The sequence below is a fragment of the Phyllobates terribilis genome, unplaced genomic scaffold (genome assembly GCF_046119375.1).
Source record: "Phyllobates terribilis strain yellow unplaced genomic scaffold, ASM4611937v1 Scaffold_12__6_contigs__length_324123572, whole genome shotgun sequence".
Classification (NCBI taxonomy): Eukaryota; Metazoa; Chordata; class Amphibia; order Anura; family Dendrobatidae; genus Phyllobates; species Phyllobates terribilis.
In genome coordinates, this window is record NW_027362772.1 from 256,686,993 (window position 1) to 256,701,314 (window position 14,322).

The 14,322-nt window shown below is 40.1% G+C and overlaps 1 protein-coding gene across 4 annotated transcripts in view; it reads left to right on the top strand.

Moving 5' to 3' along the window:
* PRKCZ (protein kinase C zeta) overlaps positions 1-10,998 on the top strand; it is a 184,998-nt gene extending 174,000 nt beyond the window's left edge. For all 4 annotated transcript variants that reach the window (XM_073656892.1, XM_073656891.1, XM_073656893.1 and 1 more), the window contains 2 exons: positions 3,985-4,100; positions 8,658-10,998. In XM_073656892.1, coding sequence (XP_073512993.1) covers positions 3,985-4,100; positions 8,658-8,745 — 204 coding nt within the window. In that variant the 3' untranslated portion in view covers positions 8,746-10,998. The remainder of the gene's footprint in view (positions 1-3,984; positions 4,101-8,657) is intronic.
* The last annotated feature ends 3,324 nt before the right edge of the window (positions 10,999-14,322 follow it).

Genomic DNA, 14,322 nt, shown 5'->3' on the forward strand with positions numbered 1-14,322 from the left:
ACAAGTCTACACCAGCTAAAAGCCTGGATAGGTTTTTTTATATGGTTTCTGCTGATTTCTGACCTAAACTACAGTAATTCTGACTAGGCATTGATGACCCTGCTCTTCCTTCCTTCCCGAAAAGTGGCGGAGAAGAAAGAAGTTAAACAATTAAGTAACTGTTTTTATTTTTATAAATCAAAAGTGCACATGAATACAAGAAACTTTGTAATAGAATCCGATTTCTCCGATATTTCTCCTCATGGAGTGATCATTCCCTCCAGGCTCACAGGTAAATTGTGTCTTAAGTGAGATAGAAGAAGAGTTGGTGCCCTTGAAGTCTTAAGAAGCAGATTAACATATTCTGAGCAAGTTTACTCAAAATGACAGGGATACTTGGCAAATAGCAGTCCATACATTTCACCCGTTATATAAAAACATTGATGAATAAATTAATTAAAAGACAGGGCAGCCACGTAGTGCTATAATACTAGACTGGAAACAAGATAAAGATTCTGATAGATTATGTCGTTTTCAACTCTCCGGTTTTAACTAATATATATATGTTTTTTTTAATCTGGTGGCTTCTGCTGTGTAGACATAAAGACCGTTGTACTCGGCCACTTCGGCCATATTAAAAAAAGATGGGCTCTTGCAGCGGGTAGAGCTGTTTGCTGTTGTTGTGGTTTTTTTTTTTTAATCCGTTTCCTTCCTGCATTTAAAAATAACAAAGGCCGCTTTACTTGCCCAGTCCAGCTTTATGGTGGTCTTTTGTGATATTGCCGTAGTGGTGACATCACACGACCATTGCAGCCAATGTAGACAGCACCTGACTGCTAACCCCAGTGATTGACTGCAGCGGCACGTGATGTTGGCCTGTCAACACCACTTCAGCCATAACTACAAGGTGTGTAGGCTGCAGCTGGTAGCCGGAGGGTGAGTACAGCTGTCTTTTATCTGTTAATACAATACAAAAAAAAATAGGAAAAACCTGAGATCTGACCTCTTTAAAAACTGTAGAAATGTGGTGTCACCTTTAATGAACCTACCCCAAGTCTACATGTCCTCCATGTCTTATAGTGGTCTGCTTGACTAGTGGCTGCGCTGGGTAATTAGTAGTATTTGAATATTAATTTTGATGTTTTCCAGAGCAGTTTGTCCATTCAGCTTCAGCCATTTATAAGCTAAATTGGTAGGAAATGGTTTCGAGTTAAAATAAGCAATGAACAATTTCCTCAATAAAAGACTAATCTGCATATGGCCAATAGCCTGAGTGCTTTCTAGCATGTGCTTTGGTTTGTTAACCATTTGTTGTAAATAATAATTGTAGATGTACTGTAACACTTGATCATATAGCATACCATCCTACACCATTCTGGGGGAGTCTTAATCCCCCCCACACACATTTGGTTACGTTATGGAGAAATTGACCAGTAAACAAAAATCTCTAAAACCAGACACCCCGGGGATCAGCTGCTCACCCCAGTACCGTCGATTAGACCCTCCTTCAATTATTCGAACTGTAGGCTTGTTCTTTATTTAAATTATGGTTTTAATCCACTTCACATAAAATGTGCACGTTTTTTTCCTCATTTATTAGAATAGGTGAAAAACGCTGTAAAAGCACTGAAAGAATAGACAAAGCTACAGATCTGAAACTGCTTCAACCCTACAAGGAAAAAATAAGCAGCGTGTCCATGAGACTTCAGGATTCTCATTCACTTTGTCGTTACTAGGAAAATCATTCAGTTTTTGACCTGATGAGGAGAACTGGGAGGTTAGCAATCTGAATAGCGCCTCTGGACCTGTGCGCTGATCTGCTTTCTCATGATAGATTCCTTTTAATATCCCTATACACATTAAATTGTTTCATGGTGTGATCTTTGGCTGGGACACTTTTTTTATTCTATTTTAAAATAGGACTACAGACATTTAAGTCTTAAGGGAAGGGAGTTACTATCTCTACAGATAACGATTTGGATATAGGCAAAGCCTTCGGTAGAGGAGAAAAGACCCTAATATTGATTGAGGATGATGTGAATAAATATCATTACTATATAGTGTATACTTACATGATTGTACGTTTAACCGCATCGGTATTGTGAAAATGTTAAAATAATGACGACAAAAAAAAATTAAAGCCATTTAGTGAATATTAAAAATGTGGAAAAGTTATTTTTCTTCAATGCCGACATTGAAGTTAGTGAATGTCGCCACAACACTTCCAGGGAAATGTGTTACGTGCCAGCCTTGCAAATAAATGGTGTGGCAGGGTTCATCAGAGGGAGAATCTCTGTATTAGTGGCCCTCTGTTGTAGCTAATATGGGGGAGACTCCCCGTGATATTGCTATGCATTAATAGTCTATTGAGCAGATAGAATAGGGTTGTCTTGGTGGAAAGGGTCTATTGTTTTTAGGATTTTGTTTGGACCTTCCTGATATCTGATTTATGTAAATTGTAAAGGAACGGTGAGTAGTCTAAATCCATCTGAAGGGAAACAGCATCTGGATTATAAGGTTTTTATTAAAGGGGTTTTCTCACCTATGTCTAATTGCAAAATGCTGTTAAAAAGAAGCGGTAGGCGGGGAAGCCGTGTGGTCATAACTTTGAAAAATCGATTAAGACTTAGTACAAAATACTGATATTAGTGTTTTCTTTACGTCAAGCTTTATCCTGATTCCGCTTTCCTCTGGGTATATACATCCAGCTCCCTTTACAATTACCTTTCAAAGGAAATTTATATAAACTAAATCAGGTAGAGAGCGTGCAGGGATATTCCTGAGGCTTCAGTACATGAAGAAACTAAGGGCATCGTTGACGGGGTTTTCGCAATATCATAAAAACAAGCAACTTCACAATTTATCTCCTCTCTGTTCTCACGAATGGAGCGAGTTTTAATGCTATTTTTACTGCTGGTTGCCTAGTTTCCGAGCCATCTCTACAGTCTATACATAATCTTTCATAGGCAAGAAGTGTAACACTTTCAAGCTCATTTCTATAGAGCTTGTAAGTGCTGCTCTCAAACTTGCTGGATTAGGCCCACGTCCGTGCTCCCGCAGTCCTCCATTGCTGTAGAGGCAAAGTTTCCAGCATCAGAGGGGGCACTGTTCGGACTAGTGTCTCAGTCACGCCACTAGTCCAAACTTTGTCATGAAGAGCGTAGTAACCCTTAGTAAGCAGAAAGCCGAGAGTCAGCTGAGCGGTTTAGAAACAAATATTGAAAGTGTTTTCTCATCTACTGTATAACTTCCTTTCTAACTTTCACATCACTGAACCTATTGCAAAGTTTGTAATTTTTTCATGAAGGATTAAGTGTATGCGCACATGTTCAGTATTGATGTGTTGGCAGGAAAAAGGCGGCATAAAATACGTGTTTTCCCCATTCATTAATATGGGTGAAATCTGCAGCAAAAGCGCTGATTCCGTGACCGGAGTAGGATTTCTGGAGAGGAGCAGGACACTGAGAAGACGCACCAAATTCAATAAGTGGCGGGTGGCTATTGATGAATTGGCTCATCATACTCCAGCGAGCCTTTCATTAAAACTGGTTTGTGCAACACCAGCTTTAATTAATAGGCCCCTAAGTTTTTATATGGGTGGTGACTGGCCATTAATATTCCTGTGAGTAGACTTTAAATCTCATAAATAGCAGTGCTGATTCCAGTTAGTGCATTCATCCCTTTCTGCTACAAGTAAATAAAATCAAATGTACTCCCTATGTACAAAGGTTTCATTGCTGTAAGTATGGTTGAACCTAGGCCAGAGTCTTTGTGGCACCAGATGGCACTTTTTCACCGTATCTGTTTCTGATGTACTGTAGCTGACTCACGAGATGCTGTTTTGTCACAGCAATGGGAAGAACACACAGGTTTTCAAAAATAAAACTAGGTTCCCGAACCATGAAAAGTGGTCAGTTTAAATAAAATCTGATTTAGCTGGTAATATAACTTGTATGTTTTCCATACAATATGCATGGTAATTATTCTCTCCATCTCTTCTTACAGCTGGAGAAAAAGCAGGTAACGCCTCCCTTCAAGCCTCAGATCACAGACGACTATGGTTTGGAGAACTTTGACACTCAGTTTACCAGTGAACCCGTGCAGCTCACACCGGATGATGAGTACGTACAAAATAAAAACCCATAAATACATTGTAATAACCTTTTTATCCTATTTTGCAGTTCTTCATTTTAAGGATTCGTTCCCAAGGGACAAATGCGGCCATGTCAGCGCTAAATTGTGCGACTATCACTGCGGTCTCTACTGCACCACTGTTGTGGAAATACTACACATTTCATCCTCCACATCAAAGGATGAAATCTGCAGGATTTGTTGACACACTGAGGATTTTGCATCCGCTGCCCAGGGTTCATTAATATTTCAGGTTTTCCAACAATCCTATACACAACACTGATACTTTCCAAGTAGCAGATTTTCAGTCTTTTAAATCTGAATGTAAAATTGCAATGCAGGAACGACAGAATATGAATGATGCCATATCAAAGCTGACATAGAGCGCATAGTGACCCTTAAAGGGGTTGTCCACTACTAGGACAAACCCTTGAACTAAATGTTTGGCCCTGATAAAATAAAAAAAAGCTTATACTCTCCTTTCGTGCCAGCACCGTTCCTGCGGTGTCGTCACTTGCGGTCCGGGGCTTTTGGGCGGTTGTTGGGACACGTAATGCCTGCGCCCAATCAGCGCTGCCGTCACGGTCTCCGCCTTTGGACAAATTGAACATAAAGAGGAAATCTGGGCTGCGGCTGATCTCTGACTTCCTCTTCATGTTCAATTCAACAGGAGGTGGGGGACAGTGACGGCAGCGCTGATTTGGCGCCGGCGTCACGAGTCCCAACAGCAGCACGAGAGCCCCGCATGGGGAGGAGAGTATAAGCTTTTTTTATTTTATCTGGGCCAAGTGAAGGGAATGACGAGGAGTTGTACAAGTAGTGGACAACTCCTTAAGTGCCAATAGTGGACCACCCAAGCCTGTCCCCTAACTGATGAAAACACAGTGCAGTATGCCATTACACCGCCACCCAGACTTACTAAATATCTGATAGGCAGCTGGAATATAGCGTATACTGTATGGCCCTCACACTTGGCCAATTGACATGTAGAAATAAGTGTTCAGTCCTGCAAATGTCTGCACCATGTGCATGGATTTCATCATGGCCTGTTCGGATGAATGGGACATTTGCAGAAAGCTTCTGCTTGTGAGTATACCCTGATGAGCCCTTTTTCCTAAGGGTTATAAAACCTAAATTGTCTGCTAAAGCGACTGGTCAATGCAAGTAGTCAAAATGTCCACATATATAGTTACTACTACAAAGTTTAAGTCGTTGTCCCAAGTTATAAAACCCATTTTGAAAGGTATTTAGGAAGTGTGTGCTATAGTTGGTTGTCACAATTAGGGACCTCATCTATTAGCCAGAGAGTAAAGCAGAATTGGGACGTCTCTTACTATGGAGGACCCGACACACATGCATTATACAGTATAGACAGTTCACTGCTGCGATGGGAATTCTCACGCTTCATTGGTACTGCAGGGACATTGAACACTTTCTATCTCATTCCTTCAGCTGATTTCTGTGAGTCCCAGTAGCGAGACTTTCTGTGATCAGTTTATCAAGGGACAAGTATAACAAAATATTTTCCATAGTTCTCTAAAACTGTCTCCCCTCAAACTAAAACAACAAAAACACATACTATTGTCTTTAAAGTATGATAGATGACATCTTCACTCAAAATGTTGCAAAAAATGTGATTTTAAAATGTGAAAAGCATTATACGGAGAGCAGAGAAGTCCGTCATCTCACCTGCAGAGATGTTCATTCCCGTTCATGCACTTATTCAGGTTATGCGCTAACAAAATTTGTAGCTTTATGTTGATGTCACTATTTTTAAGACTTTCTCGGGTGTTGCTCCCTTTCACATCGGATGGCGAACAGTTCAGATGTGTGCACAATTGGCCGGCATCGTGCATCTTTCCTATTAGGAGGCGACGTGTGAACGATACTTTCTGATTGTGCCTCATAATGTGACTAAGGTCAAATGGGTTTGTTTTATATTGTTTTTTTGCATATGGCAAAATAAGGACCTTTTTGTCAGTGTGCTGGATTTGATTTTCATTAGTTTTTGATTGTGTGTATTTTTAGAATGTGTTTTACCTTTTTTACTTGAAAACAAGAAAATGCTTTTCCCACTCATTAAACAGTAGAAAAAAAAGGACCATACACAGAGGGTATCCATGTGCATTCAGCTTTTTTTACGGATCCACTCATTTGAATGGGCGTTTCATTTGTGACTTGGATGAAAATCATGAAAAAGGCCGGCACTCACTTGTAGATTTGTAAAAAAATTTCGTATTCTTCAGCATATGTAGTCAAAGTTTGTCGCATTTCGGCTTAGGCACAAGCCTTCTTCAAACAGACTCTGTGCCTAAGCCGAAACGCATCACATTTTGACTATACAGCAAAGGAAATAAGTATTTGATCCCTTGCTGTTTTTGTAAGTTTGCCCACTGACAAAGACATGAACAGTCTATAATTTTAAGGGTAGGTTAATTTTAACATTGAGAGATAGAATACCCCCCCCCCCCCCCCAAAAAAAAATCCAGAAAATCACATTGTATAAATTAGATAATTTTTTTTGCATTTTGCTGTGAGAAATAAGTATTTGATCCCTCTGGCAAACAACACTTAATACTTGGTGGCAAAACCCTTGTTGGCAAGCACCGCAGTCAGACTTTTTTTGTAGTTGATGATGAGGGTTGCGCACATGTCAGGAGGAATTTTGGTCCCCTCCTCTTTGCAGATCATCTCTAAATCATTAAGATTTTGAGGCTGTCGCTTGGCAACTCTGAGCTTCAACTCCCTCCATAAGTTTTCTATGGGATTAAGGTCTGGAGACTGGCTAGGCCACTCCATGACCTTAATGTGCTTCTTTTTGAGCCACTCCTTTGTTGCCTTGGCTGTATGTTTTGGGTCATTGTCTTGCTGGAAGACTCAGCCACGACCCATTTTTAATGTCCTGGTGGAGGTAAAGAGGTTGTCACTCAGGATTTTACGGTACATGGCGCCATCCATTCTCCCATTGATGCGGTGAAGTAGTCCTGTGCCCTTAGCAGAGAAACACCCCCAAAACATAATGTTTCCACCTCCATGCTTGACAGTGGGGACGGTGTTCTTTGGTCATACGCAGCATTTCTCTTCCTCCAAACACGGCCAAAGAGCTCAATTTTTGTCTCATCTGACCACAGCACCTTCTCCCAATAAGTCACAGAATCATCCAGGTGTTGATTGGCAAACTTCAGAGGGGCCTGCACATGTGCCTTCTTGAGCAGGGGGACCTTGCGGGCACTGCAGGATTTTAAACCTTTAAGGCTTAATGTGTTAACTTGGTGACTGTGGTCCCAGCTGCCTGGAGATCAATAACAAGTTCCCCCCGTGAGGTTTTAGGCTGATCTCTCACCTTCCTCATGATCAAGGATACCCCACGAGGTGAGATTTTGCATGGTGCTCCAGGTCGATGTCGATTGACAGTCATTTTGTATTTCTTCCATTTTCTTACTATTGCACTAACAGTTGTCTCCTTCTCACCCAGCATCTTACTTATGGTTTTGTAGCCCATTCCAGCTTTGTGCAGGTCTATGATCTTGTCCCTGACATCCTTAGAAAGCTCTTTGGTCTTGCCCATGTTGTAGAGGTTAGAGTCTGACTGATTAATTAAGTCTGTGGACAGGAGTCTTTTATACAGGTGACTATGTAAGACAGCTGACTTTAATGCAGGTAACGAGTTGATTAGGAGCGTCTAACTGGTCTGTAGGAGCCAGAACTCATAATGGTTTGTAGGGGGATCAAATACTTATTTCTCACTGCAAAATTCAAATAAATTTTATACAATGTGATTTTCTTGATTTTTTGGGGGATATTCTATCTCTCAATGTTAAAATTAACTTACCCTTAAAATTATAGACTGTTCATGTCTTTGTCAGTGGGCAAACTTACAAAAACAGCAAGGGATCAAATAATTATTTCCTTCACTGTATGTGCTGAAGGACCTGAAATAAATTCTATGAATCTATAAGTGACTGCCAGTCTTATTTGTGCTATTTGATATGGGACGCCATTCCTAGATCCAAGCACCATTTACTACTTAGTGCAGACGTGTCTCCTTATATTTTGTTTGTGAACATTTGGTTCACACAGAAACAGCCATGTGAACAACAGCCCTATAGATGGGTACTTAATCTATGAGGCCAAGACTATTGCCAACCATGCGTAAGGTACGTTATCATATATACAAATTTCCTTCTACATTTTGCAGGATATCTGCTTGAGTTGCATGTGGATTTGTTGCAGCATCGCCCTATGGATTGCAAAGGTTAAAATCTGCTATGAAAATCTGTAGCATAAATTACATGCAGGTCAATTTTCGCTACAGCTTTATTTTCTGCCATTGCTGAGATTTAGTACATTTTCATCCACTTTGCCCGCTGTTGTAATACATCCACATATCTGGAGTGAAAACCCATACCATGTCCACTGTAAGTGAACTTACACCTCCTATAGAAATATATATATAGTAACAGTCAATATTGATTTACTGGACATGACTCTTAATTTTTTGATGTTATGCGTTTATAAACCTATATATTTCTTTCTTTTTTTTATAGAGATGTAATAAAACGAATAGACCAATCAGAGTTTGAAGGCTTTGAGTATATTAACCCATTGCTGCTGTCAACAGAAGAGACGGTATGAAGGACTGCGATATTTATGGACAAACCATGTGATTGATCCCGAACTTGTATCCTTAACTACAGTATATGCATGCGAGGCTGGAAAACTGACGCCAGGTTCTTAGTACAGATCAGCACTACAGGATTTGCTGCTGAAAATCATCTACAATGGAGATGTTTATAGTGGATCTCTTCCTGGGTAGTAGCTGCTCTTTACATGAGGAGATGGCTTTCCGGCTCAGTTACACAAGGGATTTCACTTTTTGTGCCTGCCTCTTTGAAGGGTCTACAGTGTATGTAAATTCCATCTGAGGGCGCCTGTATGGAAGAACTGTTTTATTTCAGGCAATCATGTAAGCAAGCCGCTTCCATTAGTGCATTGGATGCCATGTGCTGCACTCCTGGGAAACTAAACAAAAAAAGGAGGGTGTAAACGAATTGACAGCATCTGGTTTAATGACTTTATCCTCCCAAAAATTAACAACGTGATACTTGTCAGTCTGGGTATTTAAAGAAAGCTGTGTTATACCGATTACATACAAAAAAAAAAAATCACATTGCCCAGAAACCTAACTGAAGTAATTGCACTGGTAATATTATAAATGTAGATCTGGATTTTATTTTCTAAAAAAAAAAATTAAAAAAAAAACACGCAATGTTGCACTTCAATTAAATCTAGAACCATCTGGGTGCAGTAAAGGCAATAAAAAAAACCAAAACAATTTGTTTGGGAGTTTAAATAACAAAATTGCACATTTGAATGGCTTTGTGGAAATCAACGATGTAATGTGCCTAATTCTTAGCTTGTAGTGTATGACATTTTGCTATCTGAACAATTCCAATGCAGTATTCCATGCAGAAACACGCCCGGCCATAGATCCTGACAACACGTCCCCTTTAAGCCTTAACAGGTGGATCTTAAAAATCTTTCATTCCCTTCACTCTCAATTCTTGTCCTAGTCATGCATACATTTTCTAGATGTTGGCTGCTTGATCCGTTGTGTAGCTGCTGTTTAGTAGAGGTCAAGACGAAATCCTCCCGTTCCCTCCATTCTCTTACATATCTGATGCAGCGTCACAAGTTAACAGGAAAAGCCATGAGCCAGAAACTTTTGCGTTTAGGTGACCAGTGTTTTAAATTTTCATCTTAATCGTATACCGGAAAACGTGTGATCGCTGATTTACACCGATGTCTTAAACCTATGAAGCGAAAGAAACTGCTTCTCCGTCATTTGGGGGGGGGGGGGGGGGTCTCGCCTACATAATGTGTTACAGTCATCGGATCTACTTGACATGATCATTTATTTGTGGCCGTGGAGGAGTAAAAAAAAAAAAAAACAACATTCCACGCACTTTCCCGTGTAATAAAAGCACACGCTATTATAAAATGAATACAAATATTAATTAAAGTTTCACGTACATTTTTGTTTTTCTGGTCCTCAGAACATTCCAGCTTATGACACGTTACCGTCAAACTTCATTAAAGGATTACAAAATAAAAAAAATACTAGATTCATTCATTTAATACTTTAGCCACTAAGTTATTTAAGAAAAGTATTTAATCACGAGATCTTCTCCCCCCTCCCCAGTCAGGAAAAACACATGCCCGCTGAATTTGCAAATCCATTTTTGTTGCTGTTTGGTGAACCTGGGGGCGAGCACTGTAATTCCATGTATCAGACCAAATGATATACTGCATCAGGGAAGGGAGCAAAAGATTTTGGTCCTGTGTAACTTAATGTACGTATTTCTCGAAGGAAGAATTACAGATTCTGTATATTTGCTGACCCTTTAACACAAAGGAAAAAGAAACTACTTGATTTTATACAATTTAATTTAAGGCATTACAAATGTTCCTGTGTTGCCAAATAGTTTTGTTGCTCATATGCAAGTGTATGAAAAAAACAAACAAATGTTTTGTTCACAATGAAGGGGAAATGTTTTTATATATATATTAAAAAAAAAAGACTTGTTTTATAAATAAAAGAAAATGAAGGCTGTAATTAATTGTGGTTTGCGGGGTGGGGCGGGGGTGACTAATATATGAAGAATATGGCTCTGGTAATTATCTAGTTGTCTTATTTGGAATAGTAAATGAACATTACAGCTAATTTAATGATTGTAAAACAGTAAATATGTTCTTGTAGTTTTGTAAATTTCAATGAGTTAAGACCTTGCTGACTAAGTTAATTGTGCAGAAGATGGTATACTAATCCATTAAATAATTAAGATCATTTATATTCTTGCACATTAAAAGACTTTATTGAAAAATAAAGACTCAGTTTTTGTGTGTATTTCAAATGTGTTTTTTTTTTAACCTGGCCTGGTCACATCACAGACATAGAAGGAAACATGTTGCACTGTAAAAAGAAGTGTATTGCTTGCAGAAAATACTGCTTTTTACAGTACAAGCATAATGCACGAGCTCTCTTCAAGAGGTTGTCCAACCCCGAAATCTAAAAAAAATTTAAGCTAATCCGTGCTGTATTGTAATATACAACGCCACTATACATTTTGTTTCTACCTTTTGTTCCTCCTGAATTTCACTTCATTCCCTGCACCAAGTTTGTTTACATCTGGCTCTCCAGACCAGGGAGCTCACAGCCAGCCCTGCCCTATGCCCACCCATTGGCTGTTAGTATCTACCGCAGTTCCGCCCCCTGTGCACTCTCATTGGCTGTTAGTATCGGCCTGAACACTGACCTCTGTCATTCACCCCAGCATTGGTAATAACTGAGCAGTGTCATGTGTCCTCATATATGGAAAGCAGCATCTGCCTCTCATCACATCTATAGTGCTAATAAAGTTGTCACTTGTCCTCCTCCTACATTACTCCTCAGATATATGAATACTGTGTGATAAACTATATATAGCACCTAATGTGAGTTTATAGTAGATAAATATACCATGTGTTTAATATAGTGTATTGTAATGATCTATACATGCATATATCTAGTCTAATTCTTTTTTATATAGTTTATGTAAATATACATTTACACATGCATTTTATTTAAAAGCAGTGGTCCAGGTTTATCACGAATGACTTGTGAATCCTCACATTGGGAGCAGCGCAAGCTGTGAGGATTCTCTGGAGGTGCACTGACTAAGGCCACATATGGCTAGTCGGAATGTGGCCGGGTGTATGCACATCACATACTTGCAGTCACGTGACCGCTCTTTCTCGCAGCCGACAACTGAGAATCCTCACTTTGTGCGCTGCGGGTCATAATAGGGGTAATCTTATCTACCGCCCGGGTACATAACATTTTTTTGATCACTTTCAGTATAAGGCTGGGATCACATTCTTGTGTTTTACTTACACTTACATCTCGCGGTTTCCGTGTAAATCCCCAAAAATGCAGTTCATACAAAACCCCCAATGGAACCACTCACTATGAGGCAGATGGAGACACTTTTGACTCCATTTGGCGTTTGTTCTGGTGGTATCCATCTTTTTAGGAGTTCACAGAACTGTGGTCTTCCACACTTGTGCACTAAAAAGACGCGTAAAATAACATTGGACTGTCTGGTCTCTGTTCCGCTGGTGCAAAGTGACTCCATCTGCCTCATTATAGTGAGTGGTTCCATCCGGGGTTTTGTCTAAATCGTGGTTTTTGGGATTTACACAGAAATCCTGACTTAAGCGGAGAGCGCAGGATAAATGTGAGCCGAGCCTTATTCCAATTTTTGTGCGTCAGAATGAACAAATAGACAGCAGAACAAGAACAGTTTTTTTATTTTTATGCTGTTTTTCTTGTGGTGTAACTGATTAGATTAATTTATACTTTGGGTCAGTGCAATTACAGTGATACCAAATTTATATATTTTTTATGTTTTATTGCTATTACACAGTAAAAATTCTTTTTTTATAAAAATAAAAAAAAATAAAAAATACATTGCCATATTCTTAGATGTGAGAACAGACACTGCACTTCTGGGTTTCTTTCAGTCCACAAGTAGGACCGCAATCCGTAAATAGTAAAAGAAAAACTTGGCACTCGTATTCTTCGTGCAAAAAAAAAAGAATTTTTATTTGCTCAAAGAAATAAGACGTTTCGGTCAATCAAACCTTCATCAGTCATCTGGAGTCACCTGTACTGCCTGCTGCAGCGTAAGGGAGATGTCTGCAGACAAAAAAAAAGGAAAGGGGACAAAAAGGGGGAAAGAAAGGATGAAGAGGAAGAGTGGAAAAAAAAGACATCAGCTTTTCAGGAGTTGTGCTTTTTTGTGTGTTTAATTACTTTATTTCACTTAGTCTCAATATGGGACATGAATATATTTCACTTTGATCACTTAGATGAGACATGCATTGATGAGCGATGCACTGCAGTACTTGTGTACTGCAGTGCATGAGAACTGTCAGTGTCTCACTGACTCTGCTTATAGCTGGGTTTAACAGGCCACCGTACCCTGAGGTCATCAGATGACCTCCAGAAGCGATGGCCACTATCGACACCTGCGATTACGATGGTTGAGGTCCAATAGTGTTAAGATTATGTTTTAACCACCTAGATGCAGCGGTGATTGACATTTTCAAGGGCCGCAGGGTGTCAGTTGTTATCAGCTGGATTTTCGCAAACTGGCTGGCGCTATCCACTTATTCCTCAGTGCTGTAAAAGAGCGGTGCTGAGGAATTCGGCCCCTTAACGGATGCCTTGAAAAGCCATACCAAGGGAATAATGAACTGTTTCAGCACTGACATCCACGGCATAGGAGCCAGTGCTGTGATTTATATTTGAACTCCCCTCCCCCTCCTTTTACAGAATTTCTGCATTCATGCTGCTCTGTGCTAGCACTTAAAAAGCAGATTGGACAGATCTGGTCACACACTAGCAACATACACGCCTACCTCAGATTAGATACGACACACTCTAGTCACACATTTACGGAACCTATATACATGACGGCACATATACCCACTTTTGTGCAAGCAGCCAGATTTCTTCATCATGTAACTTGAACTCCATAGCAGCATTGGCTTTAGGGTCCTGTTGAGAATGATCAGCTACACAAGGTATTGCACATATTGCAATTGCCCAGCATTGTCCCAGCACTAGTGTTGAGCATTCCGATACTGAAATATCGGGTATCGACCGATATTCGCGGTATCGGAGTTCCGATACTTTTAGAATATTGAATACCGGAATCGGAAGTTCCCATAATGCCTGAGCTCTGCAGTGTCTCTGAAGGATGACCAGTTGGATGGCAGCGCTCAGTTTACTGTACTTGTCATTTAGTGTTAAAGGATTTATTAAAAAAAAAATTGGCGTGGGGTTCCCTGTAATTTTAGTCTCTAGCGGAGGTTAAGCAGACGGCTGGGGCAGATGTTTGAAGCCTGGGAAGGGGGTAATACCCACGGAGCTTCCCAGGCTACTAATATCAGCCCCCAGCTGAATACCTAGCCTTTACTAGCTATTAAAATGGGGGACCCCAAAAAAATGACGTGGGGTCCCCCCTATTTTAATAGCTAGCAAAGGCTAGGCAGACAGCTGGGGGCTGATATTAATAGCCCAGGAAGGGTGCCATGAATATTGGCTCCCTCCCAGACTAGAAACACCAGCCTCAGCCACCCCAGAAATGGCGCATCCATAGGATGCGC